At 35.5% G+C, this 13,006-nt stretch overlaps 1 protein-coding gene across 6 annotated transcripts in view; it reads left to right on the top strand.

Moving 5' to 3' along the window:
- LOC136832668 (cell adhesion molecule Dscam2-like) overlaps positions 1 to 13,006 on the top strand; it is a 603,829-nt gene that overhangs the window by 568,863 nt on the left and 21,960 nt on the right. For 5 of the 6 annotated variants that reach the window (XR_010851281.1, XM_067093973.1, XM_067093972.1 and 2 more), the window contains exons 12-18: positions 652 to 762; positions 1,516 to 1,677; positions 4,422 to 4,775; positions 7,099 to 7,218; positions 7,985 to 8,158; positions 10,596 to 10,743; positions 12,408 to 12,586. Coding sequence is in view for 5 of the 6 variants with exons in the window: in XM_067093973.1 (XP_066950074.1) it covers positions 652 to 762; positions 1,516 to 1,677; positions 4,422 to 4,775; positions 7,099 to 7,218; positions 7,985 to 8,158; positions 10,596 to 10,743; positions 12,408 to 12,586 (1,248 nt within the window). In the remaining variant the exon portion in view is untranslated. Of the gene's footprint in view, positions 1 to 651; positions 763 to 1,515; positions 1,678 to 4,068; positions 4,354 to 4,421; positions 4,776 to 7,098; positions 7,219 to 7,984; positions 8,159 to 10,595; positions 10,744 to 12,407; positions 12,587 to 13,006 lie in introns of all 6 variants that reach the window. The other variant, XM_067093974.1, reaches the window with a different exon arrangement.

A 13,006-nucleotide genomic window follows, 5' to 3' on the forward strand; every position in this document is an offset into this window, starting at 1 on the left:
ATATTTATATATATATATATATATATATATATATATATATATATATATATATATATATATATATATGTGTGTGTGTGTGTGTGTGTGTGTGTGTGTGTGTGTGTGTGTGTATTTATTTATGTTTATATATATTAATTAATTAATATTTTTCCTTTAATATTAACGCTATATCTTCCATAAATGTAAATCTATCTTTATTTTATTCACCCATGTAATTGTTTTGTAATAAAATCCACAGTTATATAAAGTTAATTGTATTATTTGTTAGAAGATAAAACAGAGACTTTCGAACACCTGAACGTTAATTATTATTATTATTATTATTATTATTATTATTATTATTATTATTATTATTATTATTATTATTATTATTATTATTGCTCAGAAATTCAAACTGTCGTGATTGTATAATTTGTTTACTTTAAATCATATATTATTATTATTATTATTATTATTATTATTATTATTATTATTATTATTATTATTATTATTATTTGTAGTAATAGTAATACTGTAGTAGTAGTAGTAGTAATTCTATAAAAAAAAATTATAATCAGATCATTCAAATATTGAAGGTTAAAATCCCTTTATAAAGTCAGAGTCCCGTGATGTCATCGAAAATCATAACTCCGACACCTTTTTCATCCCCAGGTGTTCCCGTGGTCCGGGCGATGGGCGAGGTTACAGCTGTTGCAGGCGAAAGGTTGGTCCTGACTTGCCCAGTCGGTGGGTATCCCATCCATACCCGGATCTGGTATAAAGGTTGGTTGAATTATCAGTTATAAAGTAAGGGTACTTTGTGATTAATATATGTTCGTGAAAATAAAATTATTGTTGTGGGAACTAATAGATCTTTCCACAAGAAAAACTGCATTCTATGTCTTTTAAAAACGGGAGTTTTTTAATATTAGGAAAGCTAAGACCGTAATCTCCCAAAATGCAATTAATTATTATCGTGGTAACTAACAGACCTTTGCCCATAACCTTGATATATATATGTGTATTTTTTTTACTTCCACAAGAAAAATAACACACTGTGTCTGTTTAAACACTTGTATTTACTTTATATTCATGAAAAAATTATTGTCATGGGAACTAGCAGATATAAATAAGTGTGGTTTTTCTCTTCCACAAGAAAAACACCTCGTGATGTGTCTTCAAACACTGGGGTTTTTTTAGTATTATGAAAGCTGAGTCTGTAATCTCCCAAAATAAAGAAAAAATCATTGTAGTAACGATACTTTTTTTCTTGTTGACAAGAAAAACATCATGTGATGTCTTACTGAACACTGGAGTTTTTGTTATTAAGGAAGTTGACTCTTAATCTCCCAACCTTTCATTGAAACTTGATAATTGCTTTATGCTTCTAGAAAAAAGATTATTGTCGTGGTAATTAGCGGACCTTTGACCCAACCTTGATACAAATAAGTTTTTTTTTTTTTTCTTCCACTGGAAGATTTTTCTAGTAATAGGACAGATGACTCTGATCTCCCAACCTTTCATTCCTACCGCCAGAGGGCAAACAGCTACCAACCAGTCGACGTGAGATCGTCCATCAGAACGGCTCTTTAGTTATTGACAACGTACAGAGGGTCACGGATGCTGGGAGCTATTCTTGCACCGCTTCGACTAAGCACGGTGAAAAGAGCACCCAGCCGGTGCAAGTGAAGGTGCTTGGTAAGTTTTTTATTTAGTTTTTTTTTTTGGTGGGAGGGGGCGGTGGGGGTTGGTTCTCTGTTTCATGGGAATAGGGAGTTCGTTGAGGTGTGCTGTGTATAAAGGAATTCTTGAGTCAGTTTTGTATTTGAAGATGTATGGATGGTTAGAAGATAATGTATACATTCACGTACACACACTCAAGTATGTATGTTTGTATGTATTTATGTATATATATATATATATATATATATATATATATATATATATATATATATATATATATATATGTATATATATATATATATATATATATATATATATATACAATATATATATATATATATATATATATATATATATATATATATGTCTCTGTGTGTGTGTTGTATTTGTGTTCGTGTGTGTGTGCGCGCGCGCGCTTTATTTTCGTTAATTTATGAAAGAAATACAATTCTCAGTTAATAAAAATGCCCTAATAAATTCCTTATTTATGAAGATACAATGTCAGATACCTGTAGAATTAGAAGGAGAAACAAAAGAATTATGTGTACGTATAACAGAACGTTCATCACCTCTCGTAAACTTATTAACAATGTAAATTAATTCACTTTCTGTTAATTTCTATTCCATACTTTAAGAATATAATACCACATTTAACATGACTTGAATTTAAGTATAGTTATAATTATATACCTATATTTTGAGTACTCTGATTTGGATCTTAAATTTTTCCATCTTTTACTGTTTTTGTTATTTTCCAGGTATCACATTATAGATAATTTTCAACTTATGTTACCCAATAAGCTTCACGATTCAATAAGGTTGTGGTAGTGGGTTCTCAGACGTTGGCAATAAGAAGAGAATACATATTCTATTTCTCAGTTCCCCTCTGTTGGTTATCTAATTATGTTTTTTTTTTAATTTAATATCTCCCTTGTTTCATTCTTGAATTTTTTTTTAATTAATATCTCCATTGTTTCATCATTAATTTTTTTATATCTCCGTTGTTTCATTCTTGAAATTTTTTTATTTAATATCTCCATTTTTTCATTCTTGAAGTTTGTTTATTTAATATCTCCATTGTTTTAATCTTGAAATTTTTTTTATTTAATATCTCCATTGTTTCGTTCTTGAAGTTTTTAATTTAATATCTCCATTGTTTCATTCTTGAAGTTTTTTATTTAATATCTCCATTGTTTCATTCTTGAAGTTTTTTATTTAATATCTCCATTGTTTCATTCTTGAAGTTTTTAATTTAATATCTCCATTGTTTCATTCTTGAAGTTTTTTTATTTAATATCTCCATTGTTTCATTCTTGAAGTTTTTAATTTAATATCTCCATTGTTTCATTCTTGAAGTTTTTTATTTAATATCTCCATTGTTTCATTCTTGAATTTTGGTAATTAGGTACTAATACAGATCTGATGGGTTTGATAACCTTTTCACGTTACGGATGACGTTTGATATTGACAAAAAGAGTTGTAGAGAACGCTTCCATTTTGCAGGCCAAATACCCTTTCTCATCTCTGTTTGATGAATTATTTTTCGTAAAAGTCTGCTTTACTTTTACAATTTACGCAGCATAATGTAGGTGTGCGTTTGCGTTATTTCAGCATAACGCCCCTCACTGGTTCATTTGTGTTGTCAGTGATACAGGTTTTTTCTCTCTTTTGTTTTATTATTAAAGTAATTCTGTAAGAAGTCCTGTTATATATCATACGTCTCAATTTTAGTAAAGAATCTCTCACGTACTTACAACTTTCCTGGTTGGTAAAATCGACCCACCTTTCTGTAACCATTGCGGCGTCAGGGACAATCTATTGCGGGTTGACGATGGTGTAAAAAGTAAAATATTATTAAAGTTTTTGCAATGAACTGAATTTTCATTTGATATCATGATAACGGGGATCTAGACAAACCTATAAAATGAAATTATTGAGTTTTCAGAAACTAAGAGTTTTCGGTTTTTTTTATTTATGAGTTCGTTAAGTTTTCATCCGCTTGAATACAAAATTAAGGGTTTTTGGGTTCTTCACCAATTTGTATAAATTTCTAACCTGTCGAGGATTTGTTCTGTAAAAGCTTCTTCTTATGTCACTGGTCATGCCATCATCACTGAGACAGAAATTTGATAAGTAGTTTTGTGATCCTTTAACAGATTTAAAAAGTTAGACATTCTTGAATAGTCATCCAGTAGTTCATGAATATTCCTCAGCTTTTTCTAGGTTAAACTGATGCACTTACACCTGCTTTAGAATTTCCCATCTAAAATTTGTAATGTAGGCTGCCCCAGTATCCTTTCATAAATTTAAAAAGTGTATGAACATTACCCCAACTTTTTCTAGGTTAAACTGAATGACCTTGGCCCCTGTTTAGAATTCCCCCTCTCACTTTACAATGCACCCCAGTTCCCCCCCGAATTCTGCCCATGAACACCGACCACCACCTGTCGGAGGGAAACCGCCTGACCCTAGCTTGCGTGGTGACCGAAGGTGACCTGCCCCTGACGATCACCTGGTACAAGGACGGGGTCAAGCTGGACAACCAGAAACACGTCACGCAGCAGAGCTGGGAGGACTTCAACAGCTACATGGGCATCAACCACGTGATGCCCCACCACGCCGGGAACTACACCTGCAAGGCCACCAACCGAGCAGCCTCCGACCAGCAGACTTCGACCCTGTTCGTCAACGGTAATGACCCCTCGGGTGCCCGAGTGTTTCGCGAATGTTCTTAATAATTGGAGTGGTGTTTATTGCAGAACCTCCGAGGATAGGGCCCTTTTCTTTCCGGGAGGGCGCCGCCGCTGGAATACGCGTGCAGGTCGCCTGCAGCATTGAAAGAGGAGACCTGCCGATAACTATTGGCTGGCTCAAAGACGGAGAGCCGTTACGAAGCTCTGGGGACCTCCAGAACCCGTCGTCAGCCTCTTCTTCTTCTTCCATTCACGGTCAAATGACCGACCTAGGTCTAGGTCTGGAGATCCTGCAATACGACGCTTTCACGAGCTTGCTCAAGATTCCTCACCTGACGGCCGGCCACGCAGGGAACTATACCTGCAGGGCGACCAACACAGCTCGCTCCGTCACCTACACGGCGCCCTTGACTGTTAGCGGTAACGTAAAAAGCCTTCTACTAGGTCTGCTAGCCATCCTCAAAAAAGTAATTTAAAAAGTAAATAAAAAGCACCGTCACAGTACCAGCACTACAGCAACGCCCGCACTTGCACCACCGATTTGCACCAAATTTCTGAATTGTAACCACCACTTTTCACTCCCCGCCCGCCCGCCCGCCCACGTTGTGAGCTCCTTGGCACCCGCGCCTCCTGTCTGTAGGAGGCGAAGGACTGCGTAAATGCATGGTGCCGTAGGCCTAGAGACCTCGCAGCACTGCACAGTAGTATTTGGCTTCTAAACAGCACAGCACTGACACAAAAAAAAAAGAGAGAGAGAGAGAGAGAGAGACAGAAAGAAAAAAAACAGCCCATTCACTTCCAGACTGCACCTCGTGTTTGCATAATCCCACAAAAAGCAGCTTACACGTTTTCCTTCCGTAAATTTCTTCACGAGAAGAAAATTAATTAAGGGTTTTGTGATGATGACTTTACAGAATAAACCTTTTCAAGTCGAAGATTTGACATTAGACTTTCACGACAATGAGAAATGGTAACATTTGTAAGTGTAGAACGTGTAGGCTGCGTGATAGTTGCACCTTACTTCTCTCTCGATCACGAACGATAACTGTATTTTGGTAACTGTAAAATCTGTTGCCTTTCTCTTCGCAGGAGATTTGTTGACAAGGGTTCGTGTATGTAAGCGGAGCATATCATTGGCTTTTTCAAGCAAGCAGAGTAACGAGTACTTCTTGGAAATGCACTTGTAGCTTTGAAAGCTTGTAATATCTTGTGTGTACATATATCTATATATATTGTACGAGGCTCTTTGAATTCGCTGTCAGCATCTGTCGCTTCAGGAATTGTGACGTTGAGACCTAGAAATCAAATTGGATAATCTTTTGTTTTTGTTTTTTTGTTTTTTGTTCTAGGAGGAATCACTTTGATTTAACAGCTTAATCATTTTTTTAGAATGAAGCTAAGTTTATAAGATGTAATTTAATTGATTATGATATATACATATATATATATATATATATATATATATATATATATATATATATATATATATATATATATATATATATATATATATATATATATATGTATATATATAATATATAAATATACAGTATATGTATATATATATAATATATAATATATATATATATATATATATATATATATATATATATATAAATATATATATATATATACTGTATATATATATAAAATAACCAATTAAATTACATCTTATAGCTTCATTATAAAAAAATGATTAAGCTGTTAAATCAAGTGATTCCTCGTAGAACAAAAACAAAATCAAAAACAAAAAAAAATATATATATATAGTAATCTTAATTGTTATTAAAATCTCGACGTCATAATTCTTCGCCGACTGTAAATGCTTGATATAAGGTACATGGCTTAGACATAATTTTATCACTAGAAGGTAAGAAAGATCATCTTAAATCAAGTTCGAAACAATTTCAATTTATAATCTTAATTGGGAGGAAAATTCATAAATCTGATTTTTTTTTCTTTTATTCCTATTTATAAACTGTAACATAATTATGGCCATCAATTTTTGTACTGACTTTGTAAAGAGAAAACTTTAAAATGTCTGCAAAGTCCAACAATTTGTTTCTGTTCTTTTAGAAGTTTGAATCGACAATAGTTTCGAGAGATATATGCGCAGTTAAGTTTGTCATTATCTTCGTTCAATGGTAAAGAAAGGCTTAATGGTCTTTGTAACATACTTAGACGTTATATAAAACTGAAAAGTTCTCTTTGTGACTTAAATCTTTATATTATTTTGATGAGGTTACTCAGATCTTCAGATTGCAGTAGCCTGTTGTAATGCAAAGTTGATAATTTATTAGTGTTTCTCATGAACGGAAGGAGTGCCATTTTTTTTAACTTCCTTTCGAAAATTTGTAGGAAATAATGACTTTGCATTATATATCCATAGAATACATAATTATAATATACAGTATACACACACACACACACACACACACATATATATATATATATATATATATATATATATATATATATATATATATATATATATATATATATATATATATATATATATATATATATATATATATATATATATCACAGACTTTATACCAGCCCTTGTATAAAATTAAACACAAAATATGGGACCAGCTCATGACAAGAACACAACCTTTAAAAATCCGTCCTATCGATGACAACGGTCCACAGAGCCCTCGAATTCAAACCTGTACTTAGCCCCCAGTTACACATAGAGTCACTGTACCTCACTGACCTATAAAATACCCCGCTACACCCACAGTGCCACCTCGCTGGGTATCAGAGCCGACGGACGTGAGTGTCATGCGCGACAATGACGTCGTAATTCAATGTCAAACGGAAGGGTTCCCTCAGCCGAAGGTCATCTGGAGGAAGGCTCTTGGTAAGTGGTGTTCTGTATCTCTGTTCTTGTCTCTGGTCTGTTGTAGCCTTGTAGGTTTAATCAGGCAAGGAATATGCGTCTATTAAAATCTTCTCATGGTATTTTGTAGGCTATATCATTCCCCTTTTATCTGAAGTGGATTTTTTTTATAAGAAAAGCATTTCAAGGTATTTTATTGGCTATATCAATCAACCCTCTTTTATTTGAAATAGATTTTCTATAAACCCACTGTCTGTATTTTTCGTTCAAGGCCATTCTCCCTAAAGCTATCTGGACTGTTTACATTCTGTTGTAACTTTGTAGGTTTAATCAGGTGAGGAATATGAATTTAATAAAAGCATCTCATGGTATTTTATTGGTTAAATCAACCCTCTTATTTGAAGTGGATCTTTCTATAAATCAATATCTGAATTATTTGTCCTGGAAGCTATCAGGACTTTTTGTCCATTCTGGTGTAACTTTGTAGGTTTAATCAGGCAAGGAATATCAGTCAAATAAAAGATTTTCATGTTATTTTATTAGTTACATCAACCCCTATCTTCTTTGAAGTAGATTTCCCTGTAAACCATTGTCTTCATTTTTCGTTAAAGGCAGTTCACCTGGAAGTTATCATCACTTTGTGTCCATTCTGCTGTAACTTTGTAGGTTTAATCTAGCAAGAAATACCAGTCAAATAAAAGCTTTTCGTGGTATTTTATTGGCTCTACAACTCCCTCTTCTTTGAAGACTATTTTCCAAAAACCAGTGTCTGCATCTTTCGTTAAAGGCGACTCTCCCGGAAGCTACCGAGACCTACTTGGGTCCAGCCGAGTTCAGCAACTTGTCAACGGATCCCTGATGTTGTCCCAAGTCACCAAAGACGACCAAGGGAGGTACCTCTGTGAGGCCACGAATGGCATTGGGGCAGGACTCAGCAAGGTCATTCAGGTCACTGTGAATGGTAAGCTGTCGGTTGGTTCTCTCTCTCTCTCTCTCTCTCTCTCTCTCTCTCTCTCTCTCTCTCTAAAGACAGACTTGACACCGCAAGCATAATTTGTATTCTAGACTCTCTCTCTCTCTCTCTCTCTCTCTCTCTCTCTCTCTCTCTCTCATTGACACTCAAGCATAATTTGTATTACTAGACAGTGTTTGCTCTCTCTCTCTCTCTCTCTCTCTCTCTCTCTCTCTCTCTCTCTCTCTCTCTCTCTCTCTCTCTCTCTCTCTCTGTTGAAGACAGAATTGAACTCAAGCATAATTTGTAACTGGACAATTGTGTTTGCTTTCTCTCTCTCTCTCTCTCTCTCTCTCCTCTCTCTCTCTCTCTCTCTCTCTCAACATTATTAACCTTGAAAGTATTACAATAAATCTAGGGTTTTCCCATCCTTTAAACCTCCCCAATAAAACGCTCTGTCAAAGAGCTGTTTAATTCACCAAATTAACTGTCAAAATATTACTCCCATTCTCACTCATTACCTCAACAAATCTCACATTCTCCCTCATTACCCCAGCAAATCTCACATTCTCCCTCATTACTCCTACAAGTCCCACACTCTCCCTCATTACTTCAACAAGCATCACATTCTCCACATTTCCCCAGCTAGCCTCACATTCTCATTACTCCAACCAATCTCATTTTCCCTCATTACTCCAACAAGCCTCACATTCTCCCTCATTACCCAAACAAGTCTCCCATTCTCCCTCATTACTCCAAGAAATCTCACATTCTCCCTCATTACCCCAACAAGTCTCACATTCTCCCTCATTACCCCAAAAAGTCTCACATTCTCCCTCATTACTTCAACAAGCATCACATTCTCCACATTTCCCCAGCTAGCCTCACATTCTTTCTCATTACTCCAACTAATCTCATTCTCCCACATTACTCCAACAAGTCTCCCATTCTCCCCCCATTACTCCATTGAATCTCACATTCTCAATCATTTCTCCAAGAAATCTCACATTCTCCCTCATTACTCCAACAAGTTTCCCATTCTCCCTCATTACTCCAACGAATCTCCCATTCTCCCTCATTACTCCAGCAAGCCTCACATTCTCCCTCAGTACGCCAACAAGTCTCCCATTCTCCCTCATTACTCCAGTAAGTCTCACACTCTCCCTCATTGCTCCAACAAGTCTCACATTCTCCCTCATTTCTCCAACAAGCCCCACGTTCTCCCTCATTACTCCAGCAAATCTCCCATTCTCCCTCGTTTCTCCAACAAATCTCACATTCTTCCTCATTACTCCAACAAATATCACATTCTCCATCATTACTCCAACGAATCTCACATTCTCCCTCATTACTCCAAGAAGCCCCACATTCTCCCTCGTTACTCCAAGAAGCCTTGCATTCTCCCTCATTACTCCAAGAAGCCCTACAATCTCCCCCATTACTCCAGCTAGTCTCACATTCTCCCTCATTACCCCCAAGGACTGAACGAACTCCGAAATTACTTGTGAGTCGAAAATCTCTTCTTTAAAAAGAAGAAGAAGAAAAAGAAGAAGAATTAAGTAAACATTCAGCTCTCTCCTAGATGCTGGATGCTGCATCATTACCACGTCAGAGCTGAAATCGGGAGATGCATTATTATGGCCCTAGGCTAAGGAGCCTGCCTTCATTTCCCGTCTTTGGTGGGTCATTTCCCCGTGTAATTGATTAGGAAATTAAATCATGTTTTCATCTTTCCTCATCTTCTGCTTCTCCTTCTCTTCTTCCCTTCCTCTTCTGTTCTTGGTCTTCTGTTGTTCCTCCATCCACCTCTTTCTTGTTGTCATGCTCTTTCTTTGTTTAGATAAGTACACACTCACTCACACACACACACACACACACACACACACACACACACACACACACACATACACACACATACACATATATATATATATATATATATATAGAGAGAGAGAGAGAGAGAGAGAGAGAGAGAGAGAGAGAGAGAGAGAGAGAGAGAGAGACTGTGTCGATATGTATAAAATTTATTAGTATCTATATGCATAACAATCAGACTTTATTATCCATATGAATAAAATTTATATATAGAAAGTACATAGAGAGAGAGAGAGAGAGAGAGAGAGAGAGAGAGAGAGAGAGAGAGAGAGAGAGAGAGAGAGATATGTATAAAATTTATTAGTATCCATATGCATAACAATCAAACTTTATTATCCATATGAATACAAATTTTATATAAACAGTACATAAAGAGAGAGAGAGAGAGAGAGAGAGAGAGAAAACTCATTTAGTCCATATAGAGAGAGAGAGAGAGAGAGAGAGAGAGAGAGAGAGAGAGAGAGAGAGAGAGAGAGAGAGACTATGTCCAATACCCACACGTACAAAACTCATTTACTCCACATGACGCATAAAGTCGACTCCCGAGACTATACAAAATTCCCATTTCCAGCGCCTCCTCGATTCTCCAGCCAACAGAGGAACGTGAGTGTTGGCAGCGGTGGTCACGCTGTCCTCAGGTGTGCTGTCACTGGTGACCCTCCGATGCAGCTGTCTTGGCACAAGGATGGGAGGCTGCTCTCGCCCTCAGACTCCTACAGGTGGGTCTTAATGAGTGTTATTATTATTATTTATTATTATTATTATTATTATTATTATTATTATTGAAAGGTGAACCACTATTTGTATGGAAAAAGTATACCAAAGGGGCCACTAACTTGGTGTATTATTATTATTATTATTATTATTATTATTATTATTATTATTATTATTATTATTATTGAAAGGTGAACCTCTGTTTGTATGGAACAAGCATACCACAGGGGCCACTGACTTGGTGTATCATTATTATTATTATTATTATTATTATTATTATTATTATTATTATTATTATTGAAAGGTGAACCCTTAATTGTATGGAACAAGCATACCACAGCGACCACTAACTTTATTATTAGTATTATTATGATTATTATTATTATTATTATTATTATTATTATTATTATTATTATTATTATTATTATTATTATTATTATTGAGAAGATGAACTCTATTCATATGGAACCCTCTTCATAAGGGCCACTGACTTGAAATTCGAGGTTCTAAAGTTACAAATGATAGAAGGAATGGTCTAGATTATTATTATTATTATTATTATTATTATTATTATTATTATTATTATTATTCAAAAGATGAAGCCCATTCGTATGGAACAAGCCAATCACAGTGGCCATTGACTTGAAATTCAAGCTTCCAAAGGATATGGAATATTATTATTATTATTATTATTATTATTATTATTATTATTATTATTATTAGTAGTAGTAGTAGTAGTAGTAGTAGTAGTAGTATTAATATAGAAAAATAAAGAGAGAGCTCACTTTGATGCATCGTATCCGCTCTACACGTGAAGCAACGGCCTGTCAAATATTAATTACAGTTTCGATGAATTTTTGATAAATGGAAAAGTATCCCGGATATTCACCCACTTCATTCCTTCGTAATTGGAAAACAACCTGCGAATGACAAGTTCATTATTCAGTTATGCATTACGAAACAAGCCAGTCAGTTCCTTGCAAATGTCACAGCCAAGCGAAGGGCGATCGGCAATTGAAATGAATACTTAACAAGTGTCAAGGTATTTACGTTGACCAGAAAGGATATTGAGTACTATAATCCTGAGTAGGATGTCTGATATCCTATAGACATCCTGTTTGAGGAAGGTTTAAACTGAAGTTGTACTGTAAGTAACTTTTGAAATGCTTAACAAGTGCCAAGGTATCTACCTTAACCAAAAATGATATTAAGTACTATAATCCTGAGTAGGATGGGCTGATATCCTATAGACATCCTGTTTGAGGAAGTTTAAACTGAAGTTGTACTGTAAGCAACTTTTGAAATACTTAACAAGTGCCAAGGTATCTACCTTAACCAGAAAGGATATTAAGTACTATAATCCTGAGTAGGATGGTCTGATATCCTGTGGATGTCCTATCCGAGGAAGGTAAAAAATGAAGCCTGACTGAAGCTGTAATTGTCATAATTATTATTCTTTTGTTTAAGAAAACGAATTCTTTGCCTGTTAGCAAGTGTAGGTGTAATCCACTGTATGTTTATACACACTTTGTATGTGTATTTAGTCATATATATAGTTATAATCATAATCTTGTATGCAATGCAATGTATCTTTTAATGCATGTGTATATGCAACACGTAATTTAATGTATACATAAAAATTACACTTTTTCTCACACCCCTTCCCAAGGCACGAACTTCGAGAGAGTACCGTGGGTGGAGTGGGCGGCCTGGGACGTATGGTAGACAAGGAGGAGGTCCTTGAGTTAGTGGTCAGGGGCGTGACGAGAGATGATGGTGGAGAATACACCTGTACAGCCAAAAACATACATGGACACGTGTCTACAACTGCCATGCTTCTTGTACAAGGTGAGAGGAGAAATCCCTATTATTATTATTATTATTATTATTATTATTATTATTATTATTATTATTATTATTATTATTATTATTATTATTATTATTAACACTGGATTAACTTTTGGAAATATCAGCTCTTTTGTGTGGGGGCCTGGTCCTTGGACTGACAGCTCTTGTGAATGGGGGGCTCTTGGACTGACAGCTCTTTTGTGTGAGTGGTCTGATGACTGACAGCTCTTTTGTGTATGGTTCTTTGGTGTGGGTGGTTTGTGGACTGAGAGCTCTTTTGTTTTGGGGACTGGTCCTTGAACTGACAGCTCTTGTGAATGGGAGGCTCTTGGACTGACAGCTCTTTTGTGTGAGTGGTCTGATGACTGACAGCTCTTTTGTGTATGGTTCTTTGGTGTGGGTGGTTTGTGGACTGAGAGC

The sequence above is a fragment of the Macrobrachium rosenbergii genome, chromosome 50, assembly GCF_040412425.1.
Source record: "Macrobrachium rosenbergii isolate ZJJX-2024 chromosome 50, ASM4041242v1, whole genome shotgun sequence".
In the NCBI taxonomy this organism is placed as follows: Eukaryota; Metazoa; Arthropoda; class Malacostraca; order Decapoda; family Palaemonidae; genus Macrobrachium; species Macrobrachium rosenbergii.